Source organism: Bacillus rossius, chromosome 3 (genome assembly GCF_032445375.1).
Source record: "Bacillus rossius redtenbacheri isolate Brsri chromosome 3, Brsri_v3, whole genome shotgun sequence".
Taxonomy (NCBI): Eukaryota; Metazoa; Arthropoda; class Insecta; order Phasmatodea; family Bacillidae; genus Bacillus; species Bacillus rossius.
Genome location: NC_086332.1, coordinates 127706110 through 127729949, shown reverse-complemented (window position 1 = coordinate 127729949; position 23840 = coordinate 127706110). Strand labels below are relative to the sequence as shown.

At 37.4% G+C, this 23840-nt stretch overlaps 1 protein-coding gene across 8 annotated transcripts in view; it reads right to left on the bottom strand.

Annotated features, from left to right (window-relative positions):
* The window catches only part of LOC134531234 (NADPH-dependent diflavin oxidoreductase 1), a 141581-nt gene that overhangs the window by 94261 nt on the left and 23480 nt on the right, over positions 1-23840 (bottom strand). For 3 of the 8 annotated variants that reach the window (XM_063366911.1, XM_063366912.1, XM_063366914.1), the window contains exons 2-3: positions 17306-17488; positions 8884-9114 (exon numbers count right to left, since the gene is read on the bottom strand). In XM_063366911.1, the coding sequence (XP_063222981.1) occupies positions 8884-9114; positions 17306-17488 (414 nt within the window). Of the gene's footprint in view, positions 1-8883; positions 9115-9198; positions 17489-23840 lie in introns of those variants that run through there. The other 5 variants (XM_063366913.1, XM_063366915.1, XM_063366916.1 and 2 more) reach the window with 3 other exon arrangements.

The window sequence follows — 23840 nt, the reverse complement described above, 5'->3', positions numbered from 1 at the left end:
GGTCAGGCTGATGCCTGTTACTTCGACTTACAATCATAGATCTTCTCAGTATAATGCATGTTCCGGTGTTCCCCAGGGAGGTACTCTTTCACCTCTTCTCTTTAATATATTTATTAATGACATTACACAAGTACTTTGCTACTCTACTGGAATTCTTTTTGTTGATGACCTACAATCTATAAAATTATTTATTTCTTAGAGGATTGTGAATTATTACAAGAATATATTATTAAAGTTAATAATTGGTGTCTAAGAAACTTGGTCAAACTCAACAAAGATAAAACCAAGGTCATATCTTTCACTAGGAAATAACATCCAATTAAATATTCATACCAATTAGCGAATTCTATCATCTCTCATGCCCACTACACAAAGGATCTCGGTATCATCCTTGATTCAAAACTAAACTATATTTCCATAAACATGTAGATTACATATATTCCTATGCACGAAGAACTCTAGCGCTTATAAAATTTATTACTTCTTATGCAACCAACTCAGACTCACTTATCTCTCTTTACATGGCACTTATAAGATCAAAATTAGAATATGGTTCTGTTATCTGGAATGGCATCAACTTAACGGATACTGAAAAAATTGAAAGTATTCAAAATAAAGTTATAGATTTAATTATTACGAGGAACTTCCCACGCCCCACTTGGACACCCCTGGTAGACCGCAGGGCCTATCATGATGCCCTTTTTGTTCATAATTGTTATATTCATAAATCAGATGTTCTTATTTTCTTGACAATACTGCCTTAAGAATTCCTCAATTCAATTCCGGCTTACGCTCTACTCTGTGTACCATTCATACTCAAAATGATATTATTTATAGACTTATAACAAACTTCTAACAGTGTTTAATTATAAATTCTGATTTATGTCTGTCATAGACATATTATTTTTTCTTCAATTGTTCTCTTAACATTTAATAATATGATTTTACCTATATGTTTTATGTGTTGTGTGTTATAGTTCTTTAACCTTTGTTAGAGTTTTGTCTGTTTTGTTATTATCACTGCTAGTGTGTGGTACTCTTGCTCTCGTTTGCTGGCCATCTGTAGATGTTTTCCTCCTATGGTACCGACGGAAGTGGGAGTCGATACACTGGTAGTGATGACTGTGTTTCTGTTATTGCATGTAGTGCCCACCACTAAAGTCTACGACTGTTGGTGGGCATGTGACAAATTACAAATAAATAAAAAAATTAAAATAAAATAAAGACAATATTAATTATCAAGTTAGAGCATAAATCCATATATATAAAACAAAGTCAGGTTAGTTACACCATTTATAACTCAAGAAGGGCTGGACCAATTTAAATGATCTCTGATTTGTTGGTTTCGTCTCTGCCCCGAATAGCAGAATAACTATTAAAATGTTAATAAATTTCTCAGAAAAAATTAATTCTTAAATAAATTAGGTTTGGAACGCCGCCATATTCCACAATTGTCAGCTCATGTCACGCAGGTTGGCCACAGAAATACAAAGTTACGGACGTACAAACTGTATTTCTCTATGTCCGCCAAGCAATAGCCGCGAAGCTGTTCTAACGAATATAGTAGAGGGAGTAAGAAAAACTAATGCTCTAAAGAGTTTGTTGTCACCATGTTTGGGACAATTGTTTTTATCCATTTTGTGATTTATTGTTTACTTTTATCATTAAAATTAATTAAAATGAATCACCCAATCACATTAAAACTACAGCAAGAAGATTTAATCGTTCCCAACAAAGCTGTAATGCAATTAGGCTTCGGAACATTGCAAATCAATCCACGGAAGAAGAACGAGAAATCGGAAGAGAGGAGCGTCGTGTTTGTATGGCCTGACTTTGTGCTTCTCAAACACAAGAGCAAAGAGAGGCAGCCCGTGAACGGCTCGGTTGGCAATGAGAATTCGTCGAGCTTATCCCACAGGTCAACAACTACATACCGTAATCTTCGACACGCAAGAATAAATGTTTCAAGTGTTGATTTGAATCGAGCAGCATTTCTATACAATTGCACAATTGATTACAGCTCGCATCCTTTCGTACGCATTGGTCCAATGGACGTTGTTTGCGAACATTGTGGCACATTGAAGTTTGCAATAGAAACGCCTGGATTATGCTGCCTTAATGGCAAAGTGAAATTGCCATTATTGACTCTGCCACCTGAGCCATTGTATTCATTGCTTTGTGGCAAAACACCATAATCATGACTTTTCCTAGCGAACACTCAAAAATACAATGGCTGTTTTCAAATGACTTCATTTGGAGCAGACATAATCGAAGAACAGAGATTTAATACAACATTCAAGGTACTTTATTTATCCTGTATTTGCCTCTAAAATAAATAAGGTATGCTAACATTTAAATAATTTGTGATTTAAATCAGTAATAATGACTTTGCTTTCGACTTTATAGATTCAAAGGCAGATTCACCATTGAATTGGATAATTTCAACCCCATGAAGATGCACAGCATAAATTCTTACAAATATACAATTGGAAAGTGAACGTAAATATGATCAACATGCATCAGACCAATCAGTTCAAACGAATGCACCCCTGTTGAACCCCCAACAAAAGGAAGTGTATAATACATTAATGAAGGCACTTGATGGAAATGGGGGCTTATTTTTCCTTGATGCCCCCGGTGGAACTGGGAAGACATTCCTCAAGTAATTGATTTTGGCCACTGTTCGTGCAAGATCCGACATTGCGGTAGCAGTTGCTTCTTTTGGAATAGCAGCCACAATGTTAGAAGAACACAGTACGGCTCATTCAGTGTTAAAATTGTTGTTGAACCTTCAAACTACTGAAGAACCTACATGTAACATTACGAAACACTCCGCAATGGCCAAAGTTATAGTAGCATCTAAAATCATCATCAGGGACGAATGCACAATGGTGCACAAATGCGCATTGGAAGCACTTGACAGAAGTTTGAAAGATCGGTGCAATAACTCGAGATGTTTTGGAGGCGCAATGATTTTACTGTCTGGTGATTTCCTCCAGACACTGCCACTCATTCCAAGATCAACTGCTGCCGATGAAATAAACGCTTGCCTCAAATCATCAAATCTCTGGCGCTATGTGAAGAAACTTCAGCTGGCAGCAAACATAAGAGTTGCATTGCTGAACGATCCATCTGCTGACGATTTTTCCAAGCAATTGCTGACTATCGGTAATGGCCGTGTTCCTGTTGACGAATCAAGCAGATTGATTTCATTTCCTCTGAATTTTTGCAATTTCGTCTCATAGAAAGACGAACTCATCAACAAAGTGTTGTCGAACATCATTGCTAACAAAAAAATAAGAAATGGTTGCGTGAGCGAGCAATTTTGGCGGCTAAAAACAAAGATGTGGATGACTTAAACTTCGTAATTCAGAATCAAATCATTGATACTCTGTATTCATTCAAATCTATTGACTGTGTAACAAACAAAGACGAAGCCACCAACTATCCAACTGAATTTATAAACTCCTTGGATGTGCCTGGCTTACCACTGCACTATGTAATACTGAAGGTTGGCTCAGTAGTCATCACGCTTCGAAATATAAACCGACTACAACTATGAAATGGAATGTGTTTGGTGATAAGAAAACTAATGATTAATTTGATTCACAAGATAATACTTAAAGGAAAATTCAAAGGTAAGGAAGTTCTCATTTCGAGGATTCCGATGATCCCAACAGATATGCCCTTTGAGTTTATACGCATTCAATTTCCAATTCGTCTTGGATTCGCCATGACGATTAACAAATCACAAAGCCAATCCTTAAGTGTTTGTGGTCTGAATCTAGAAAATGTGTGTTTTTCTCATGATCAATTGTACGTGGCATGTTCACGTGTCAGCAAACTATCAGGTTTATTTGTTCTTGCGCCTGATAACAAAACGAAAATTGTCGTATATCACAAGGTGCTTCACTGAAGGAAATCAACCCAAGTGTAACCCATGCAGCAAAATACATAGCTTCAATAAAGCAAATGTCTTGCTGACACGCAATTGAAATACTTGATTTTTGTACTTTTATTAAATTTTTAGTATTCACTTTATTACATTAATAAAATCCTAAATTAAGTTTAGCTAAAAGTACACAACATTCATTGATTGTTAGACGGTACGAAGTTTGCCGGGTCAGCTAGTAGATACATAAATATTAATAATAGAATATAAATATTACATAAACCTACACATTTTATTAAGACTTTAACAAATATCTCTTACAGCTTATTCAGCACACATTCATGGTACATAAAAATCCCTAATAATCATCACAGATTATTTTGTCATTCCAACTTTGAGGCATTTATCAATCATAATATAGACATTATTCCAAAATAATCCTCACACAGCAGATTAATGTCCCTCTGAAACAACTGTAACTGAATATGCCATCCCAACTCATACCCAAGATCTTGTGTTTATACCTCAAGAAGTTACGAACATGTAAGTAAACAAACAATCCTTGTTGGAGGAGTTTCATAAGTTGGACACACTGGATAGAACATGTCATGAAGTTAGGTAATGTAATGGCGACTGTTGTTGTTATTTAGTACAACAGAATATGTAAGAAGTTATTAAAGTGTTGGAAGTAATGTAAACCCTAAAAGGGTTCTGTAAACAGTGCTAAATATGTGGATATAATAAACACATGGTATAGAAGAAAACAATGGTTATGAACTTAACCATGGCGCAGTCGGTGTCGACCTAAGCGACAAGGAACGAACACCAAGCCCACATGGTCTCAAATCGCTCGACCAGTGTTGCATTCATGTGTAGTGATTGTGAAATCAACATACGGCAACGAACGTAAGTTATAATGGCGGAACTTGCAGGTGCTGGGTGCCTTAACCTCCCGCCCAAACTTGCCCTCGATGGAAATGTACATTAAAATTGGCTTCAGTTCAAAAGACATTTCCAGGTCTATTCGATGTCGACGAAGCATGCAGCATCGTCGTCTTCGGTACAAGTTAGAGCTAGAGGTGGACCAATACAAGTAGTCAAACCAGACATTAACATTGATTACAACTTGAACAAAGTTGGTGAAGACAGGGCTGACCAACTATGTAGTTACTACCCATTCCAACGCAAGACTATAAAATGGTGGAAAAAACTCTTTTTCCACATGTTTACCATGGCTGTCATCAATGGCTACATAATTTTCAAGGAAAGGACACATACAAAGAAAAGTTTGAAGAGCTTCGTCAAAGCAGTTGCGCTGAAGTTAGCTGAAATGGGAGGAGGATTGACTGAACCACGCCCAAAACCACCATCTCTGAATGTTGACAGAACTGTTGCTCGCCATTTTGCTACATATGTCCCCGCTACTGCAAACAAAGCCAATGCAACCCGATACTGTAAAGTTTGCTCTGATCGGGGTTTGAAGGAGACTGGCAAAAGAACAAGGAGGGAATCCAGGTTCTGGTGTGAGGACTGTGGAGTTGGACTGTGTTTTATAGATTACCACACACGTGTGAATTTTACATGAATGATTCACATTTTGTAAAAATACAGATATTGTTTGTTATATATATAATAGGTATTATATATATATATTTTTTCCATATTATAGTAATAAGTAGTTTGTCTCCGTAAAGTTGTCTTTGGTGTGGAATATTTGTGTCAAATTTGAAAAATGGCAAACACAAGCAGTAACTAGTTTCACAAAGGAGTAATACCTGAATGACATGTCAAACTTACATATTTTATTATGGTATAAAAGATTTATAATTGGAAAGGAACATACTTTCTTGAGATATAAAATATATATTCAGGACGGAACATGAAATGAGAAGGTTAGAGTGGTGTGAGTATTGTGGGGAAGGACAGTGTTTTTTTTTTATTTCCATACAAATGTAAATAATTGTGTAATACTAATTTTGTAATAACTATTACTCTATTTGTTGTGTGTGTGTCTAGTTTAGTTGATTATTTTCACTTATTGTGACCTGAAAGAAAGCTATTATTTTCATACTCTTGCATTAGTATATGAGAAAAAATTTCTTTCAAAACTCAAAACAATACTTTTTCAATAAAAAGTTTTACAAAAGGTAGTACTTAAAAATTTTAAATTGATATATAGCTAACAAGAACAAATTTCAAACTTTCTAACCATATATAAATCGTTTATGCAGGAGAAAAACTTAATTTACTAAAAAAATGTGAAAAAGTGTAAAAAACGTCAGTCGGGCCCATTAAACAGTGTATGATAAGCTAGTCTTGAAAGTGTTAAAGTGTTGGAAGTAATGTAAACCCTAAAAGGGTTCTGTAAACAATGCTAAATATGTGGATATAATAAACACATGGTATAGAAGAAACAGTGGTTATGAACTTAAACAATCCTTGTGCAAGTGGAGGAAATGTAAAATAACAGGATAACAGAGCAAAGAGCCCATAAAATTGTCAAATAATGCTAGCAGAAAAAATAATTAATTTACATTTTTGTTTAAAATTCAAACTGATAAACAAGGTAACCATAAATGTCTTGCCCTGGCTCCTGAACACTGCTGAGACAGTATCAAGCCTGAAAAATGATAAAATGTTATCCTCAATAGACCTCAAGTCAGGTTATTGGCAAGTTTCAATGGGTACTGGAAATTTCCTTCACAACCCCAGACGGCCGCAGGTACCAATACTGCACCGTTCCCTTTGGTCTGCCAGTTTCTGCCACCTCACCACATCTCAAACATTGATGATGTGCATACCAGACAACCACACAGCAGTTTGTGGCAGTGTACTTGGAAAACATCATTATCAAGTCACAGACATTGGAAGAACAGGCAAACTATCTATGTTGGTTCCAGAACGACTGGCAATGCACTCTCTCTCATGTAACCTGGTAAAATTCCATTTGGTTACCACTGAAAATATATTTTCTCTCGTCGGTAGTAAATGCAGACGGATATCAGCCGATGGAGAAACCATTGGAAGTAATGGTAAACAAACCTCCACCACGCCTTCGTAAATAGCTCATTGGTTACACTCGTTTATTCAAGAGTTTTTCCTTGTGACCGTACTCTCACCTGAAATGCTGTAAATGCTGTCACCGAGGCCTTTCAGGTGGTCCGACTCCTCCCAACTAGCCTCCCATGAGCTAAGACTGGACCGACACAAGTCAAGAAGGCATAGGTGCCATCTTGTTACAACTCGATGATGAGGGCAAGCATAGAATCACTGTATACGCAGGCGCTAAGTTTGGTAAGCAGAGAGACAGTACACCTGGATGAGCGGGAATGTTCCTCCGCACCTGGAGGAACAATATTTCATTCTGCGCAAAGACGGTCAATGTCTAACAAGGCTGGCAACGATGCAAGGGCACCAATATAAACTCACTCGCTGGGTGATGCTACTGCAAAATTCAAAGCAGAATATGGGCCAGGTAAAAAATAGGAGTTGGTGGATGAGTGAGTGCGGAATCCTGATGACACAGCTGAGTTCAGAGACGGGCTGAGCTGTTGCCATCAATGAAAAAAAACACCAGGAAGAGAGGCCGTCCTTTGCACAATCAATCAAGCCACTTCACTTATTCTTCTGCCACTGCAATGCATTTGTGTGTACCTTCCAGCTGTTGGTCAAACACACACAGCAGCTGACGCACCAGTTTGAAGAAGCACAGTGGTTATTTACAAGTGTGCTTCCCTAGAAGCCAACAACTTTGGTGATTGTTTGTACCACCAGAGATGCGATGCACAATCTTTAAAATGCTGCATATAAACGACTTGTCAAACACACCGGCATGGAAAAAATCATACGTGCAATACATGAGCAATTCTATGGGTCTGAAATAAACATGTTTGTGAAGTTGTCAACAATGCCAGAGGCATTAACCAGACCTCAGAAGGGAGAGAGCAACACTACCTGGGCAACCCACGCAGCCCTTTCACACAATATCCCTAGACGTGACGGACCCGTATCCGAGGTTGGCACACAGTAAACAATTCCTGTTAGTGGTGACCATTTGTATTACAAGATGATAGAAGTTCTCCTTGTCCAACTGTTGTATGCGAAATATCATTAATGCTCTTAAGATAAAGTGTTTTCCAAGATGGGGCCATCCTAAAGTGTTGTCCAATGATACCTCTCAGGTTGTCAATCGATGAAACAGAGCAATAAACCTTGCTTCACACAACATACAACACGGGTATAACATTCCCGAGCTAAACAAACAGAGCAACGTAATCAGGAAATAAAAATGCAGTTGCGATTGCACCTAGCCACACAAAGTGGAACACATACATACCGGAAACCATGTATAGTTCGAGATGACAAGTGACGCAAAAAGCTAATACCAGGAAGTAATTTAACCCTCTCTGGACAGTATAGAGTGCAGAAACAGAACCTGGACGACGTGGAGAAAATCCTGAGAACCCACTACACCGCTGACATTAGCCTAAACCCACTTTTGCCGTAAATAGCAACTTTTTCCCAGGTTCACACTCAAGTGATACACTCAGTGCAGGTAGCCAAAATCATTGAACCTACAGGAAAGATAGCAAAACCTCATTATAACAACATAACAATCATACCCAAGGAAGACAATCAGTAATAGAAGGTACGGAACCGAACCTGAGAAACAGATGCGAGTAATGCGAGTACGGTAGAAATAAAGCAGAACAAGAAACATCAACCCTGATGAACAAATCGGAAAAGAATTCTCGAATGTGAAGTCACTCCCCAACATCAAGGTGATTTGTGTGCATACTGCTTAAAGTCCACACCATATTAAAAACTGTTTTGCAGTAAGCCATGCCATGGAATAATGAAGTATACTTAGTGCACGTGCAGATAAACGTTTGTAATAATGTCCAACTATAAAAAATTAATTTAAAAAAAATAGGAAAACAATATTATTAGCTTTGTGGTCACGCAATACAAGCATTGTTTGATGTACGAACCGAGGCGGGCAGAAAGAGATAGTTTTGTCAGAATGAGGGTGGTCCAGTGCTCGCCACAGGTCGCGCAGCCAAGTTTCCACAAGGGCATCAGCTCCCAGGTCGTGTTGGTCATCCGCCAGACCGACACCCACTACTGGACGAGCACCCAGTTGCAGCAGGCGTCGCCACAGTCTCTTGGCCACCCAGTTGAACCGGGCATACGACGAGTCACCCAGACCCAACACTGCAAACCTGCGACAGTACCAGTGAACATACAGCCCAGCAGCTGTAGGCTCGGCAATAAATACAAACCTTGCTCAGGCAATAAATACAAACCTTGCTCAGCTGAACCTGCATCACACTGATGCAGTAGCAGCCTTAACTAGTCTCTTGGCCACCCAGTTGAAGCTGATGTATGACTTTGAATATATATACTGTATAGAAGTCGCGAGCGGATAGGATTTACTCTACGTTTTTCAAGAGCGTAATATGAGCAGCTTGGGAACTTCGCCGCTGCAGTGCGCTGCCGTAACGCCTTGTATCGTCTTAGGTTGTTATTTGCACGTTAGAGCGCAGCACTGTCACCGCTGTCATTCCCCCCCCCCCCCCCCAGCACAAGCGTCAGCGACAAAACCGGTTTGTTCATTCCCCTGATTCCCTCCTTTCCGGCTGCCTTACAAACATCTGCAGGTTTCTACCCCGCACACTGTACGGAAATAACATACCATTATAAAGTATTTGAAAACACACCTACGGGACGGTCGCTCCACGCGCCAAGCTTTGACCATCGAGATAAAATTCTACGGTGCTAGGGAACAATATGTAACATCACAATTCGGTCAATAGCGGAAGTCAGCAAGCTGACTGTTTGTTTACATTTTTTCATTGTACATTTGTACATTTTTACTCTTTCAGCCCATGTAGCAGATTTCGGAACTATTAAATATGCTAGCATAGATGTGAAGTAGGAAGTTATTTCTTTTTCCCTTTAGTGTAAGGTGTATAATGTATATGGCAGTTCGTGACAACAGTTATACAACCTTTGGCGTGTGACTTCGGTTGTCACTTCCCGTTTCGTGCTGGCCGAGAATATGACGTAGTTACTGACGTGATTCGCCTGCGGCGAATTTGTGTTATTTAATTGTTATTTGATTTTCTCGCCTGATCTGGTGTAAACAATATAAATTAGCATGCCTGTCTATGGTATGATGGGAAACTGGTGTTTATTTATTTTTGGTATTTCGTTGATACATGAAAACGTTTGTGGGTGTTATTGACACAATAAATAGTGCATGGTAAATAAAATATATACTAGTTGGGATTTTGTGGTGTTTATAGCAAAAACACACGGTGAATATCAAAACAAAATCGCCGCGAATCACGTGAACTCTAAAGTTTCGTACGAACTATTTTTTATGACACGTGAATCTCCAAACATCTTACCGTACGTTATTATTTTCGTTGTTATGAACAAATGGGTCATCCCTATTACTATGTCCAATAATTACAGTAACAACTAATAATACTGCGAATGAGTGATTTAGCAGCTGTAATTTGTCATATTTGAAGAAAACCACTATCAGAAAAATTAAGATATTACATGTCAACGCAAGCGTAGAACATATTGCAAACCACCACGCACACGTACTACTTATTCAAATATATTTAGTTGAAAAACAATGGTTCACTCATGTAGCGTCATCATATATATTATTGGTGTTTAAGTTTTTTCAGTTTACTATTTTCTTTCACATTTGTCTGAGATTTATCATGTGACTGATTTATTTGGGGGTCAGCTTCTGAAATATGTTCATAATGGAGTGTCAAAGAACAAGGACTGGAAGCAGTCTCCTCTGTGTTGAAGCTTTGTTCAGTTAGTGGCGGGGATTTGCATGGTGTGAACATTCGAGGAACGACAAAATAATTTCATGACTTCTTAAGTTCATTTTTTAATTGGTTCACTTCAAAATGATCAGCGCATATCACACGGTTTCTAAGTTTGTTGTCTGATAGTTCCAGAAGTTTGTCGTTACCACTTTTCAAAATCCATTCAAGACATCTTAAAAAAAATGTCATTAGAACCTGTTTTTATCAATCAATATCAGTAACCACAGTGTAACTACTATGTCATTATTAAAATAACCTTATCAAGTAATACGTATATTAAAATATGCGTACATTGAAGTAAATTACAGCTAAAAATATTATTCTGTCTCAACATTCAAGATTAAATATTACTTATGCGTAGTGTATTACTAGGTTGTGATGAAATTCTTTCAGTAGGTTATGAAAATAATCACATATTATTAAAACGAAAATAATTACACATTTACACGTTTGCAAGATTTTGGTATTGAAAAACACATATATTGATGCGCCAAACGAAATAAGGGGGAAAAAACCTATTTGTGTTGATATTTGAACCACGCCATTGTTATCATTTCATTTACACTAATAATGTAAATACTTTCAATTTATTATTGTTAATAATAAAAATCCTAAAATGCAACATTAGCACAATCATTTTCCATTTTTACTATGGTCCTAACGTAATTATCATAACTGTTAAGTGTTTTTATGTATTGGTAAATTTGAAGGTATGTCAACGTAATGGGAAAAACTCCGAACAATATTTTATATTTTCATGTTGGATAGGGCACACACTTAAGTGTTCGTTAAACTTGAGTGTCGCATAAACCTTTGTGTTTCTTACATGTGTACCGTTGAAGGTAGAATTTTATTGTTTCATCTTTATACCTAATCATGAATTTCAGCGTCACATATTATTTAATTTGCGTTATTTGACGTAAATTACATTGTAAAAATTTACATACACCATACGGCAGGGTCATCATGCGCAACTTATAACAGTTGTGTCTACAAGAGTCGTTTTGTTTTGTTTTGCAAGAATTTAATTTCCTCAATATAATAACACACTTCACGTGGAGGTGAACGAGAATAAAATATGTTAAAAATTTTCTTGTGAAATCACAGAAAGTATTACTTTTCTCTAATAAATTATTGCTCGAGTAAATCAGTTGTTCACATTATACCCCTATGAAGTTTAGTAAACCATAAAGTTTTAACGGTTTCAAAGGCTAAATTTCTTGAGGGCTTTCTTTTTTCAAGAGAAAAAAATGTTCTATTTACCAATTTAAGCAATTAACTGTAGCGTCAGCATGCAGGGATTGATATTTTCACCTATCATAATCTTGGCAGTGAATTATAAGCTAAAAGCAACCTCCATTGATATTCTTCGGAATTTTAATAAACCGTTAAAGTTATTTATTACTATCTTTTCAAGCTAGTGTTTTACGCTAAGCAATGAAACTAATATTTAGATTTTTTTTAAAAAAAATCATGTGAAATTATTCCGAATGATAGGAAAGGAATATTGTAATCTACTTTCGAAAAAAAAAATAGTTTCAAAACTTTTAGGGCATTATTCTATTTAAAGTTAACATTAACTAACCATATGGTAGGTATTGTTATTAGCTTATAAACGCATCGATTTAATAACCACCCTGTTGTTTGTCATATACACACAATATTTCGATGTGTAAGAAAGTTATGCAAAATACACACTGCACCGGCAAAAATATCATGCATGAGACAAATAAGCGATCACCTCAGTTAACTCTGTTAAAAGGACCGGGAAATGAAATGTGAATGAATCTATAATATAAAAATGAATCGCAAAATGTGTTGGTAAGCGCATAACTCAACAACGCCTGGACCAATTTGGCCAATTTTTTTTTTAAATGTTCGTTGAAGTTCAAAGATGGTTTTTACCGCGAGAAAAATTCGAATAATTGCCGGAAAAACCCTAAAACCAGCCCTTTTCTTTTTCCCATACAAACGTTTTCTAACTAAAACGAGAACTCATTGTTGTTTAAACAATGTAGGTGTGTTCCTAACGTCAAAGAGTAAATTTGCACTTTATTACCTCTGTACAAAGTTCAATCATATCTATCAAAACAGTGTGTGTTGGAGCACAGATAAAAAAAAAAAAACAAAAAAACAAAATAGAATAGTTCAATTTGGTCGACTTCGCGATATTATTTCATTTGTTTTACTTTAAAATGCATCAGTTTTCAAGTCATTACATCAGTCCAACAAAACCAGCGTCACCAAAAGTGTTTCATAAGTTTAAGTTTTTATTATTTCATTTCCCTATTTTAAATACGGCTTGAAGGATTTGACTCCAAGTCATATCAAATTAAAAAAAAATTGAAACAACAACAAACTGTCAATGTCAGTGTTTTTTTTTTCTTGGATTTTAGGTTACCTACCCTAATGAGTTTGCTTTTGTCAACTGATACACGAAACAAATTCTTAACCTATATAGTATTTTGTGCAGTGTTTATTTACCTATGATCGCTAATCATTGCATGCATATGACAAAATAATCTATAATATATATATATGCCTCCTATTAGACGAAGAAATTTAGGTAAAAGAACCCGAAATGCTACAAACCAAGCTAATTACCGATCTAATCATGCTGCACAAGAACATAACGGCCGAAATGAACGTGAAAGAATTCGGATATCACAGACGCGTGAAGCGCAAGCGTGACATTCAACTAATAATCGCGCAAGTTTGAATCGAGCTGCTTTCAGGTACGATGTGTCAATTGACTACAGTAACTACCAATGTGTTGTTATTGGTTCCATGAACTCGGTTTGCTCACATTGTAAGGCATTGAAATATAAAAACGAAGCTGATATCCACCAGAATTTTTAAACTCGCTGGATTTGCCAGGATTGCCACCTCACAATCTTCAATTAAAGGTTGGATCGGTTGTTATAATGTTGCGAAATATCAACCAACCGTGTCTTTGCAACGGCACACGGTTAGCAATAAAAAAATTACTAAACAACGTGATAGAAGCAACTATACTGAAAGGAAAATATAAAGGAGAGGACGTTCTCATACCTCGCATCTCAATGATTCCGAATGATGTGCCGTTTGACTTTAAACGACTACAGTTTCCAGTTCGGCTTGCTTTTGCTATGACCATAAACAAGTCCCAGGGGCAATCATTAAGTGTTTGTGGTATTAATCTGGAAAACCCATGTTTCTCACATGGCCAATTGTATGATGTTGCCTGTTCCCGTGTTGGAAAACCATCAGATAATCAAACAAACAACATCGTATATCACAAAGCACTAAAATGAAAATAAAACTTATGTTTCACATGATTAACAATAAATAGATTACTTATTTTTAAATGCTTATATATGTTTTATTTAATTATATTTCTTATTCACAACGCCCTATCACCAAGGTGACGGTTCTGTTCAGGAGAATTTTTTGCCCCGACTATAATATATGTAGAAACAAAAAAATGTCACATTACAAATCATTTTGACAGGACTTTATTGCAATTTAATTAAAAAGTACAAAGTCTGCCGGGTCAGCTAGTAAAATATAAAATCAATGATAAAGGATAAAGTCTGAACCAGGCACTCATTATACTGACAACTACATATTTCAATAACGGACGTCATAGCTATTAACTTTTAAGAATAATATAGGGCTACGAATCACAAACCCAGTTAATGAGGGGGAAAATATAAACTGTTCAACAACAATCACATCTCAGTGATAATTAGAGTTTAAAAACACTTACGACTCTTATTTTAAATTGAAACAATGTTTATGTAAACTTAACCTCAGAATTACAATTAATCTGTGGGTTATTTTCTCTGTTTGGTTACCATAAAGCTATAGATATAATAATAATAGCCAAACTCCCCCCCCCCCTTTTTTTTCCTTTCCTACTTGACGATGAAACTAAAACCAAAGAAATTTTTGCATATGCTTAGACAATAACCTCACGGAAGCACGTGTGTCGTAGTAAAACCAAACCATTTTAATCATTGAGCGAACCTATTTTACTTTCATAATCACAACCTCTTGGTCCTTGAACTACACCTAGTAATTAAAAAAATTACCATCCTTGTCTTTCAATGGGAAACTGAACATAGATATACCCGTGGTACTGTTTCTCGTATTAAAACAACCAGTGTAATCACATTTCTTGCCCATTCTGAAATTTGCCATCGTTCCTCGAAAACTAAGAACGAATACACGCAACCGCATCGCACCCGAAACCAAAATCTGAGGAAGGAACTGTGAAATGCTCGCCCTGGCGAAACATTCACTGCAGCTCAAGGTCGTTCAACGGGAGTTTGTGCGTCACAAAACTGTAGGGATGAGAGGTGGGGTAGAGGGTGGATGGAGGACAACGCGTGTTTGAGGGAGGGTGGGGAAGGGGTGTTTGAGGAGTTCGACACTTGTCCGCTAGGGACCACCACAAGTCGATGCCCTAGAGATGGTGGCGATTGCGGCGGTGAATTAACCAACTACCTCAAACCGTATTAGAAAGTTTAACCTGGGCTGGCGACTTCTATACAGTATATATATTCAAAGTGTATGATGAGTCATCCAGACCCAGCACTTCATACTTGCGACAGTACCAATGAACATGCAGCCGGCGCAGTTGTAGTTTGGGAAGTAGATAAACAACTTGCCCCGATGAACCTGTAGCATTCAGATGTAGTAGGAGTCAACACAGTCTCTTGGCCACCCAGTTGAAGCTGATGTATGACGAGTCACCCAGACCCAGTACTGCGAACCAGTGACAGTACCTGTGAACATGCAGCTGGCGCAGTTGTAGATTGGACAATAGATAAACAACTTGCCCCGATGAACCTGTAGCATTCAGATGTAGTAGGAGTCAACACAGTCTCTTGGCCACCCAGTTGAAGCTGATGTATGACGAGTCACCCAGACCCAGTACTGCGAACCTGTGACAGTACCTGTGAACATGCAGCTGGCGCAGTTGTAGATTGGACAATAGATAAACAACTTGCCCCGATGAACCTGTAGCATTCAGATGTAGTAGGAGTCAACACAGTCTCTTGGCCACCCAGTTGAAGCTGATGTATGACGAGTCACCCAGACCCAGTACTGCGAACCTGTGACAGTACCTGTGAACATGCAGCTGGCGCAGTTGTAGATTGGACAATAGATAAACAACTTGCCCCGATGAACCTGTAGCATTCAGATGTAGTAGGAGTCAACACAGTCTCTTGGCCACCCAGTTGAAGCTGATGTATGACGAGTCACCCAGACCCAGTACTGCGAACCTGTGACAGTACCTGTGAACATGCAGCTGGCGCAGTTGTAGATTGGACAATAGATAAACAACTTGCCCCGATGAACCTGTAGCATTCAGATGTAGTAGGAGTCAACACAGTCTCTTGGCCACCCAGTTGAAGCTGATGTATGACGAGTCACCCAGACCCAGTACTGCGAACCTGTGACAGTACCTGTGAACATGCAGCTGGCGCAGTTGTAGATTGGACAATAGATAAACAACTTGCCCCGATGAACCTGTAGCATTCAGATGTAGTAGGAGTCAAAACAGTCTCTTAGCCACCCAGTTGAAGATGATGTATGACGAGTCACCCAGACCCAGTACTGCAAACCAGTGACAGTACCTGTGAACAAGCAGCTGGCGCAGATGTAGATTGGACAATAGATAAACAACTTGCCCCGATGAACCTGTAGCATTCAGATGTAGTAGGAGTCAAAAAAGTCTCTTGGCCACCCAGTTGAAGCTGATGTATGACGAGTCACCCAGACCCAGTACTGCAAACATGTGACAGTACCTGTGAACATGCAGCTGGCGCAGTTGTAGATTGGACAATAGATAAACAACTTGCCCCGATGAACCTGTAGCATTCAGATGTAGTAGGAGTCAAAACAGTCTCTTGACCACCCAGTTGAAGCTGATGTATGACGAGTCACCCAGACCCAGTACTGCAAACCTGTGACAGTACCTGTGAACATGCAGCTGGCGCAGTTGTAGATTGGACAATAGATAAACAACTTGCCCCGATGAACCTGTAGCATTCAGATGTAGTAGGAGTAAACACAGTCTCTTGGCCACCCAGTTGAAGCTGATGTATGACGAGTCACCCAGACCCAGTACTGCGAACCTGTGACAGTACCTGTGAACATGCAGCTGGCGCAGTTGTAGATTGGACAATAGATAAACAACTTGCCCCGATGAACCTGTAGCATTCAGATGTAGTAGGAGTCAACACAGTCTCTTGGCCACCCAGTTGAAGCTGATGTATGACGAGTCACCCAGACCCAGTACTGCGAAGCTGTGACAGTACCTGTGAACATGCAGCTGGCGCAGTTGTAGATTGGACAATAGATAAACAACTTGCCTCGATGAACCTGTAGCATTCAGATGTAGTAGGAGTCAAAACAGTCTCTTGGCCACCCAGCTGAACCTTTTAGAGGTTTGTCAGCTGTCTTATACTTCAGAATATAGGAGTGTAGCTCATCATGGACAAGGCACATTATGTTATAAAACAACTCATAAGAAGTAAGCATCACACTACTTTAGAGATGTACCAACCTCATGTACTGAAGTGAGTTAGGAGGCAAGTTCTTGCGCAGCAAAAACTTCCAGAAGGACTTCATGTTGTCCGGCTCCTCTCCTTGCCCTGTGGTCGAGCATACAAACACCACGAGTGGTTCGTCTATCAGTTGGCTGACCTGGAACTCGTCCATTGCCAACACTGGTCCTGTGAACTGCCGTCTGCACACACAAGGATGTTATTTCATTTGCTCTTTACCTGATGTTCTGAGATATGTTCACTGAACTGTGCCATCACTATTTTTACACACTAAGAAATGTTTCACATAGTAATTTTAATGCATTACTTTAACTTATGCATAGAATAGCATCACAATTAACTTAATGTTAAATAAAATTAAGAGATTATTCATGGTTGATACTTTCATTCAACATATTAACAATATCACTTATAAACTTGATACACTGATACAGATTTATTATGATTTTTAGTCTTAGTGGTAAAATGTCAGAATGTTTTGAAAATGAGTATAGTTTTTGTACATATGATATTCATAACCAATATTTTTCTTCTGGTTAGATTAGCTTAGAAGTTATAATTCATTATTATAAAATTATGTTTACCCCTTATTAACACCGTATGGATCAAATTTTTAAAAAAGGAAAATATACACTCTGTAACTATTTATGAATGTAACAATCTCAAGTGCTTGCCTTCCCTTTAAGAATACTCGGTGAAATAAATTTGTCTTGAGAAAACCCACTCCTAAAAAGTAGAATTTTGGAAAATGGTAAAAATGAGTTGTTATTTATTGTACTGTTGTCTAGGATCTCCTGTTAATTTCCCAACTGCATTCAGGATTAAATTTCATTAATAACAAAGCAAATTTTCCAAGGCTTAGAATATTTAAGGTTGAACATTAATGAAGAGATCAGCCACCGGGGTGCACAAAGTGTCCTGCCTCAGTTGTGATGAGATGCACTAGGAGCGCTGACCACAGGGCGGCTCCGTGGTGTGCCCACGCCACACAAAAACTGCTGGGCTTATTCAAAAGCGTGCTGCAAGCATTGTGAAAAGGTAACGTAAATACCCATGTAAAATTATGATGAAAGTCCTCCTATAAGCATAACCATTATTTTAAACCATAATTAACAGACACCCATGTTGGCTAAAGGTTTGTAACTAATTACGGCTTTATGGATGCCATCCTGTGGACCCTGTTTGTCTCTCTCTCAAGGCCGTTATGTCGCACATTATTTAATTATGTGTGCGAAGAGACTCGCTCTCCCTAGTTTGACCAATCACAGGGATCTGATAATTAACCGTGGGCTCTCCCGGTATCCCACATGCCTCAGTCCTTATGTAGGTGGTTGTTGCATAAGATACAGTAAACTGGCATGAGCGGGTTTATTAACATCTGTGTACAGGTTGTTCGATAAAGCGGATTCAATAGCCAACGCACGCAATCAGTTTTAGTGCTGACCAGGACACTGCGTGATCTGGTCTTGTAAAGCAGTTTGTTTTAATAAATTAAATTAAAATAATTCAGTTAAATGTTCCACCACACAGAGTGGGCTTCAAAGATACAAGAAAAGAGTTTAGATTGATTAAATAGATGGTGGATGCTAACGGCTACCAGATCAGTTTCTCACGAGCTGAAGTCAAGGTGCGACGGCCATTTCCTTCTCCGGGCGGCAATGATGCTGGACTGGTGTTATGGCCACCCTCTTTTACTGTTAAGTCATATTGGATTTAGTGCATTGGGATATCCTGTGAGATGGAGGGTGGTGGGTGGGTGGCTCGTGGGATGGCAAGGCCTGAGTTCATGTCACTGTTATTCAAACAATGTTAACTTTGGGAGCACTTGGATCCCCTTAAGTTGAATGTAAGTCCGTTCTCTTTGCGAACATATTTATCATACAAGAAAAGCATTGAAGAAGTCAGAAAAGACATAGCATTTGGGGCAGAATAAATAACATACAATTACCTAACCTGATTTCAAGTTGGCAGTTACGCTGGTCAAAATGACCTCGCGCACACGAAACACACAACATAAATGCTGCCGAGACCAGATGCCAGGGAAGGGGTAGAAGGGTTCAAAATCAAATCAATCTTTCAGGTGCACAGTTCCTTAACAACGTCACAATGTTAATTATTACTACTTAAAAAATATTTTCTTCCGCTTCATTAGCTTTCTAGATATGGTTTCTCAATGGAAACTAAACTTAACCATTTCACTCCCTATGGGTAGGATCTCGGAAATATTTATAGACTATTTATGTTAATCCAGTAGCTTTATGGACTATCTTTGTTCCAAATTCCATTAACTTCACAAAAAAGTTTTTGCATGATCATTTAACAAATTCACAGAAAGAACCACAAAAATTTTAAAAATTAGTTTTTTTTGGTCTCTGAATTACCAAATACAGTAAAAGTCCGTTATAACGTAAATTTAGAACGGCGCCAAAAGTTTATGTTATAGCGAATTTTCATTATAGCCAAAATTTTAAAAAAATCTTATATTTGTAGAATGTTTAAAATATATTATTTTCTTGCTTGTTTTTACCATGGAAATTCACAACAAAAGTAAAGGAAATATACATAAAACTTACTAAAATAACATTTTTAAGCTATATCAGCACTTGCCGACTGCCAAATATGAGACCGCGTGGCCGTGATAAGGCCGTCACGCACATCGTGGCTAAGCGTACAGCTGTTTGTTTACATGGAGACGGGCGGCCGGGGTCACGCAAGGTCATGCCGGCCGCTTCCTGTCGCTTTGACCGCAGCTGGTTTGCTGGAGACATGTGCGCTAAGCTGATGATATTGGGTGCATATTTGCGGAGTTTTGAATACTTACTAACAATATGTAAACTCAAAGATGTAGTGAAATTTATTTTAAAATTTGTCACAATATTACTCACGTTGACACCTATGAAAAATGTCAAACACAAAAAATTTTTTAAAAAATCTCTAATTACGTTGGACAACCATACAAATTATATAAAATAATTTTTCTGACAATTGGTCAGTAACACAAAAATAATCACTCATACAGACCCTTTGAAAATAACACAAAATTAAAAATCACTTTTTAAAAAACGATCAATTTTCGTTTGCCTTGATTTCACTAGACTTTTGGATAAAATAAATGACTGGACCTCTTGGAAGTTCATCAAATCTTTCGTCGAAGCATTTTTATGATGATAAAAATGACTGATTGTGTCAAGTGCCTCCATCATTGACGTTTTCGATGGAACAGATACGTCACTTGGGTCGTCGTCATTATTGTCATCATCTTCAGACGCCGCTTCGTTTTGATTAGAAGAGACGAGCTCGACAAGTTCCGTGTTCGTCAACTCCCCGCACACGTCAACATTATCATCAGCGCGTAGTGCCGTACACTAGAGCTGTAGCAAACCGTATGTATTCGGTACTGAGTAACGGGTGTGCCATCTAGTAACAAGTAACGAAACGTTACACACGGATGCATTTCGTTACTCACATTTTTCGTATGTTTTACGCATGTGTGCGCATATTCGATGAATTTACGTTACAAAGAACGATGTTTGTTTATTTTAAGTAAAGTATAATTTGGAAATATGTCGTCCAAGTTTTTTACTGTTTGAGATTGGAACAGAAACAACATAAGAAAGTATTTTTTTACAAATTAGAAATATGTATGTTTTTGTTTTTAATTATCGCATATTTTCACGTTTTTTTGTTCTTATCTTAAAAGAGATAATATAATAAAGCCGCTCTAATGAGACTTAATTGTTTCTTGGTTAACAAAAATGGTTAATTATCAAATATTTTAATTGTTTATATTCTATTTATTATTATTTACGCGGCGTCATACTGATACTGTACGCGTACGCAATACGACTCGATTCGTTGCTGCAACATAATATAGCATGTTATGCGGTATCAGAAGTAGCGAGTAACGTAACGATACGATAGTAACGAGTACTAATTGTTATAGTAACGAATACATACGGGTACGCTTTTTTAGTTACTTTTACACCTCTACCGTACACTGAAACTACACCGTACGCAACGCTTACGATGCAAGTGTGAGACCAGTTATGCTCATTTACGGGCTACAGTGGGCGTGATTCTAAATAAGTAATGCTCGCAGCAGGGCCCTGTCGCACTTGCTTTCATCGCCACGAGGCAAGCTATGCTCGCTGTGGGGCCCCACCTTGTGTGGTGTTGCCAAGACGGCCACGTCATGTGCGTTGTTTCATTTGCCGAACGCGTGGAATTGTGCGAAGCTGTCTCTCATTTATTAAGGAAATTGTAGATGTTTTCTCATTGTTTTAGAGCATAATTACACGTGTGTAATCTATCGCTATAGCGAAAATCAGCCCACGCTGCATTCGTTATTTCCGAAATTTTTATCCTACGCAGCATATGCAAAACTGACGGTGCAGATGGCAATTATCGTTATAGCGGACTTTACGTTATAGACCGTATTCGCTACAACGGACTTTCACTGTATGTGTGTGTATATATATATATATTTTTTTTTTCAAATATACTCAATGTAAAGACAAAACTCAATTTCAGAGTTAAGGATTTATTATAAGTTTATATAAACTATAAAAGTAGAAGTGATAATTAGTAAAACATTAGAAAAAAATTCCATTTGACTTATTTATAGTATAAATTGTAATAAGCTACAATAATAAAACCAGGCCAATATTTTTAAACCTCTTTTTAAGACCTTACATATGATGTTCTCAAAGTGTGTTAGTGTGTTTGCGTGCATGTGTGCATATGTGTGTGTGAGCACGTGTGCATGTGTGTGTGTGTGTGAGAGCACGTGCGCATACACATGTTTTTTCTAGATATATTTTTTATATAAATATTTTGAAAATAACAGCTTGGGATTCAAATGGGATCAGAATAAAAGTGAATTTTATGTTAACATTCATTTAGATCATAATGTACATATGTTGTAAAATAAGAATATGTACGTCATCACTATGTGTTATCTTTCAAGTTGTCTTCACATTAGTGCCTTGTAAGTCTACTTAGAGGTATGTTATTACAGTGTTAACTCTTTATAACATCAATCAATTTAATGACAAACTCCTTAAAATGTCATAATTGCTTGACTTTGGTTGGTTTATCTTGTTTTATATACAATAATACATACTATATAGCGCCACACTCCCTCTATTTAACGACAACAATACAGCATCATAAATCATTAAGCATTTTTTTTCTAAGTTGCTGAAGTTGAAAAAAACTGCAGCTGTGTACGTTCTTTTGTTTGCTGTTTTTTTTTTGTATTATCTAGCATGTGTTTGCTTCGACGGACATACCGGATATTCTAAGAAATTTTGTCTTTTTTTTTGTATGATGAACTTACACATGTTTACCTCTGTCACTAGACTTTTGTCACGTTGTTACACGTTATCATTATCGCAGTTGCTTACAGACTTTTGAACTGTAAACAAGACGAGTAAACGAAAATCTTTGTGTATTGACGAAATTTTTTTATTAATACGCTCAATAGAGGCGGCAGAAAATATCAGTGATGTTGGAAGACACTTCGGATTTAGCCGCTCTACCGTGTCTACAATATGGAAAAATGAAGAAAAAATTCTGCAAGCAGAGGATGGAAAATCTGCTAAGAAATTAAAGAAACTAAGATCTGGATCAAGCGATGCTATCGTGGTTTTATAGACAACACCAGCTAATATGCCTGGCTCGGGGCCGATCATATTATAATAGGATAGTAAAATGATATCTTTTATTTCTCTCCATTTAACGACCACAATCTATAACGCCGAAAAATGCTCAGTTCGTCAAGTGTCGTTATATAGAGTTTACACTTTATTATTATTATTATTATTATAAATGGAAAAACTCATTCAATTACATATCTCCTATCAAACTTCCCAACTAATTTCAGAATGCCAACATAGCTTTGTACCAGATAAAACAACGATAACAAATTTATTTACATTTGTCAATTAGGTACACCTGTGGTGAGATATTATTGTGTGGGCAGGTTTATGCAGTAGAAGTAGAGTTTTACTTAAGTAAAACTTTTGACACATGTAAGCATTCTTTAATAGTAAATACATTGACTAGTTTTGGTTCATAGTAATTTAAATAAAAGATAACTTTGTGTAAGAATTTGGAAAACTACTTCATCTTCCTCACGATGGACCTTATCCGCTCTGTTGTACTTCAACACTCAAGGCTTTATTCTAGGCTCAGGTGTAAGAATGTATGTTGATACAAGCCAATATAAATAACATAACAAAATGGTTCCTAAATAATCAAATGAAATTAAATGAAGATAAGAATAAAATAATAACCTTTTCTCTGAAGACATTTATACTAATAATAAAACTGTTTGAGGCAAAAAGTGTGTACATTGGATGAAATGATTAAAAAAACTATTGCAAATGGCTATTTACATTGTGTGTGTGTATGTGTGTGTGTCTATATATATATATATATATATACAGTGTTGTTAAGTAACGAATTACAAGTAATCGGATTACTTGTAACGATTACTTTTCAAGTAATTTATACTTGTAACGAATTACATTT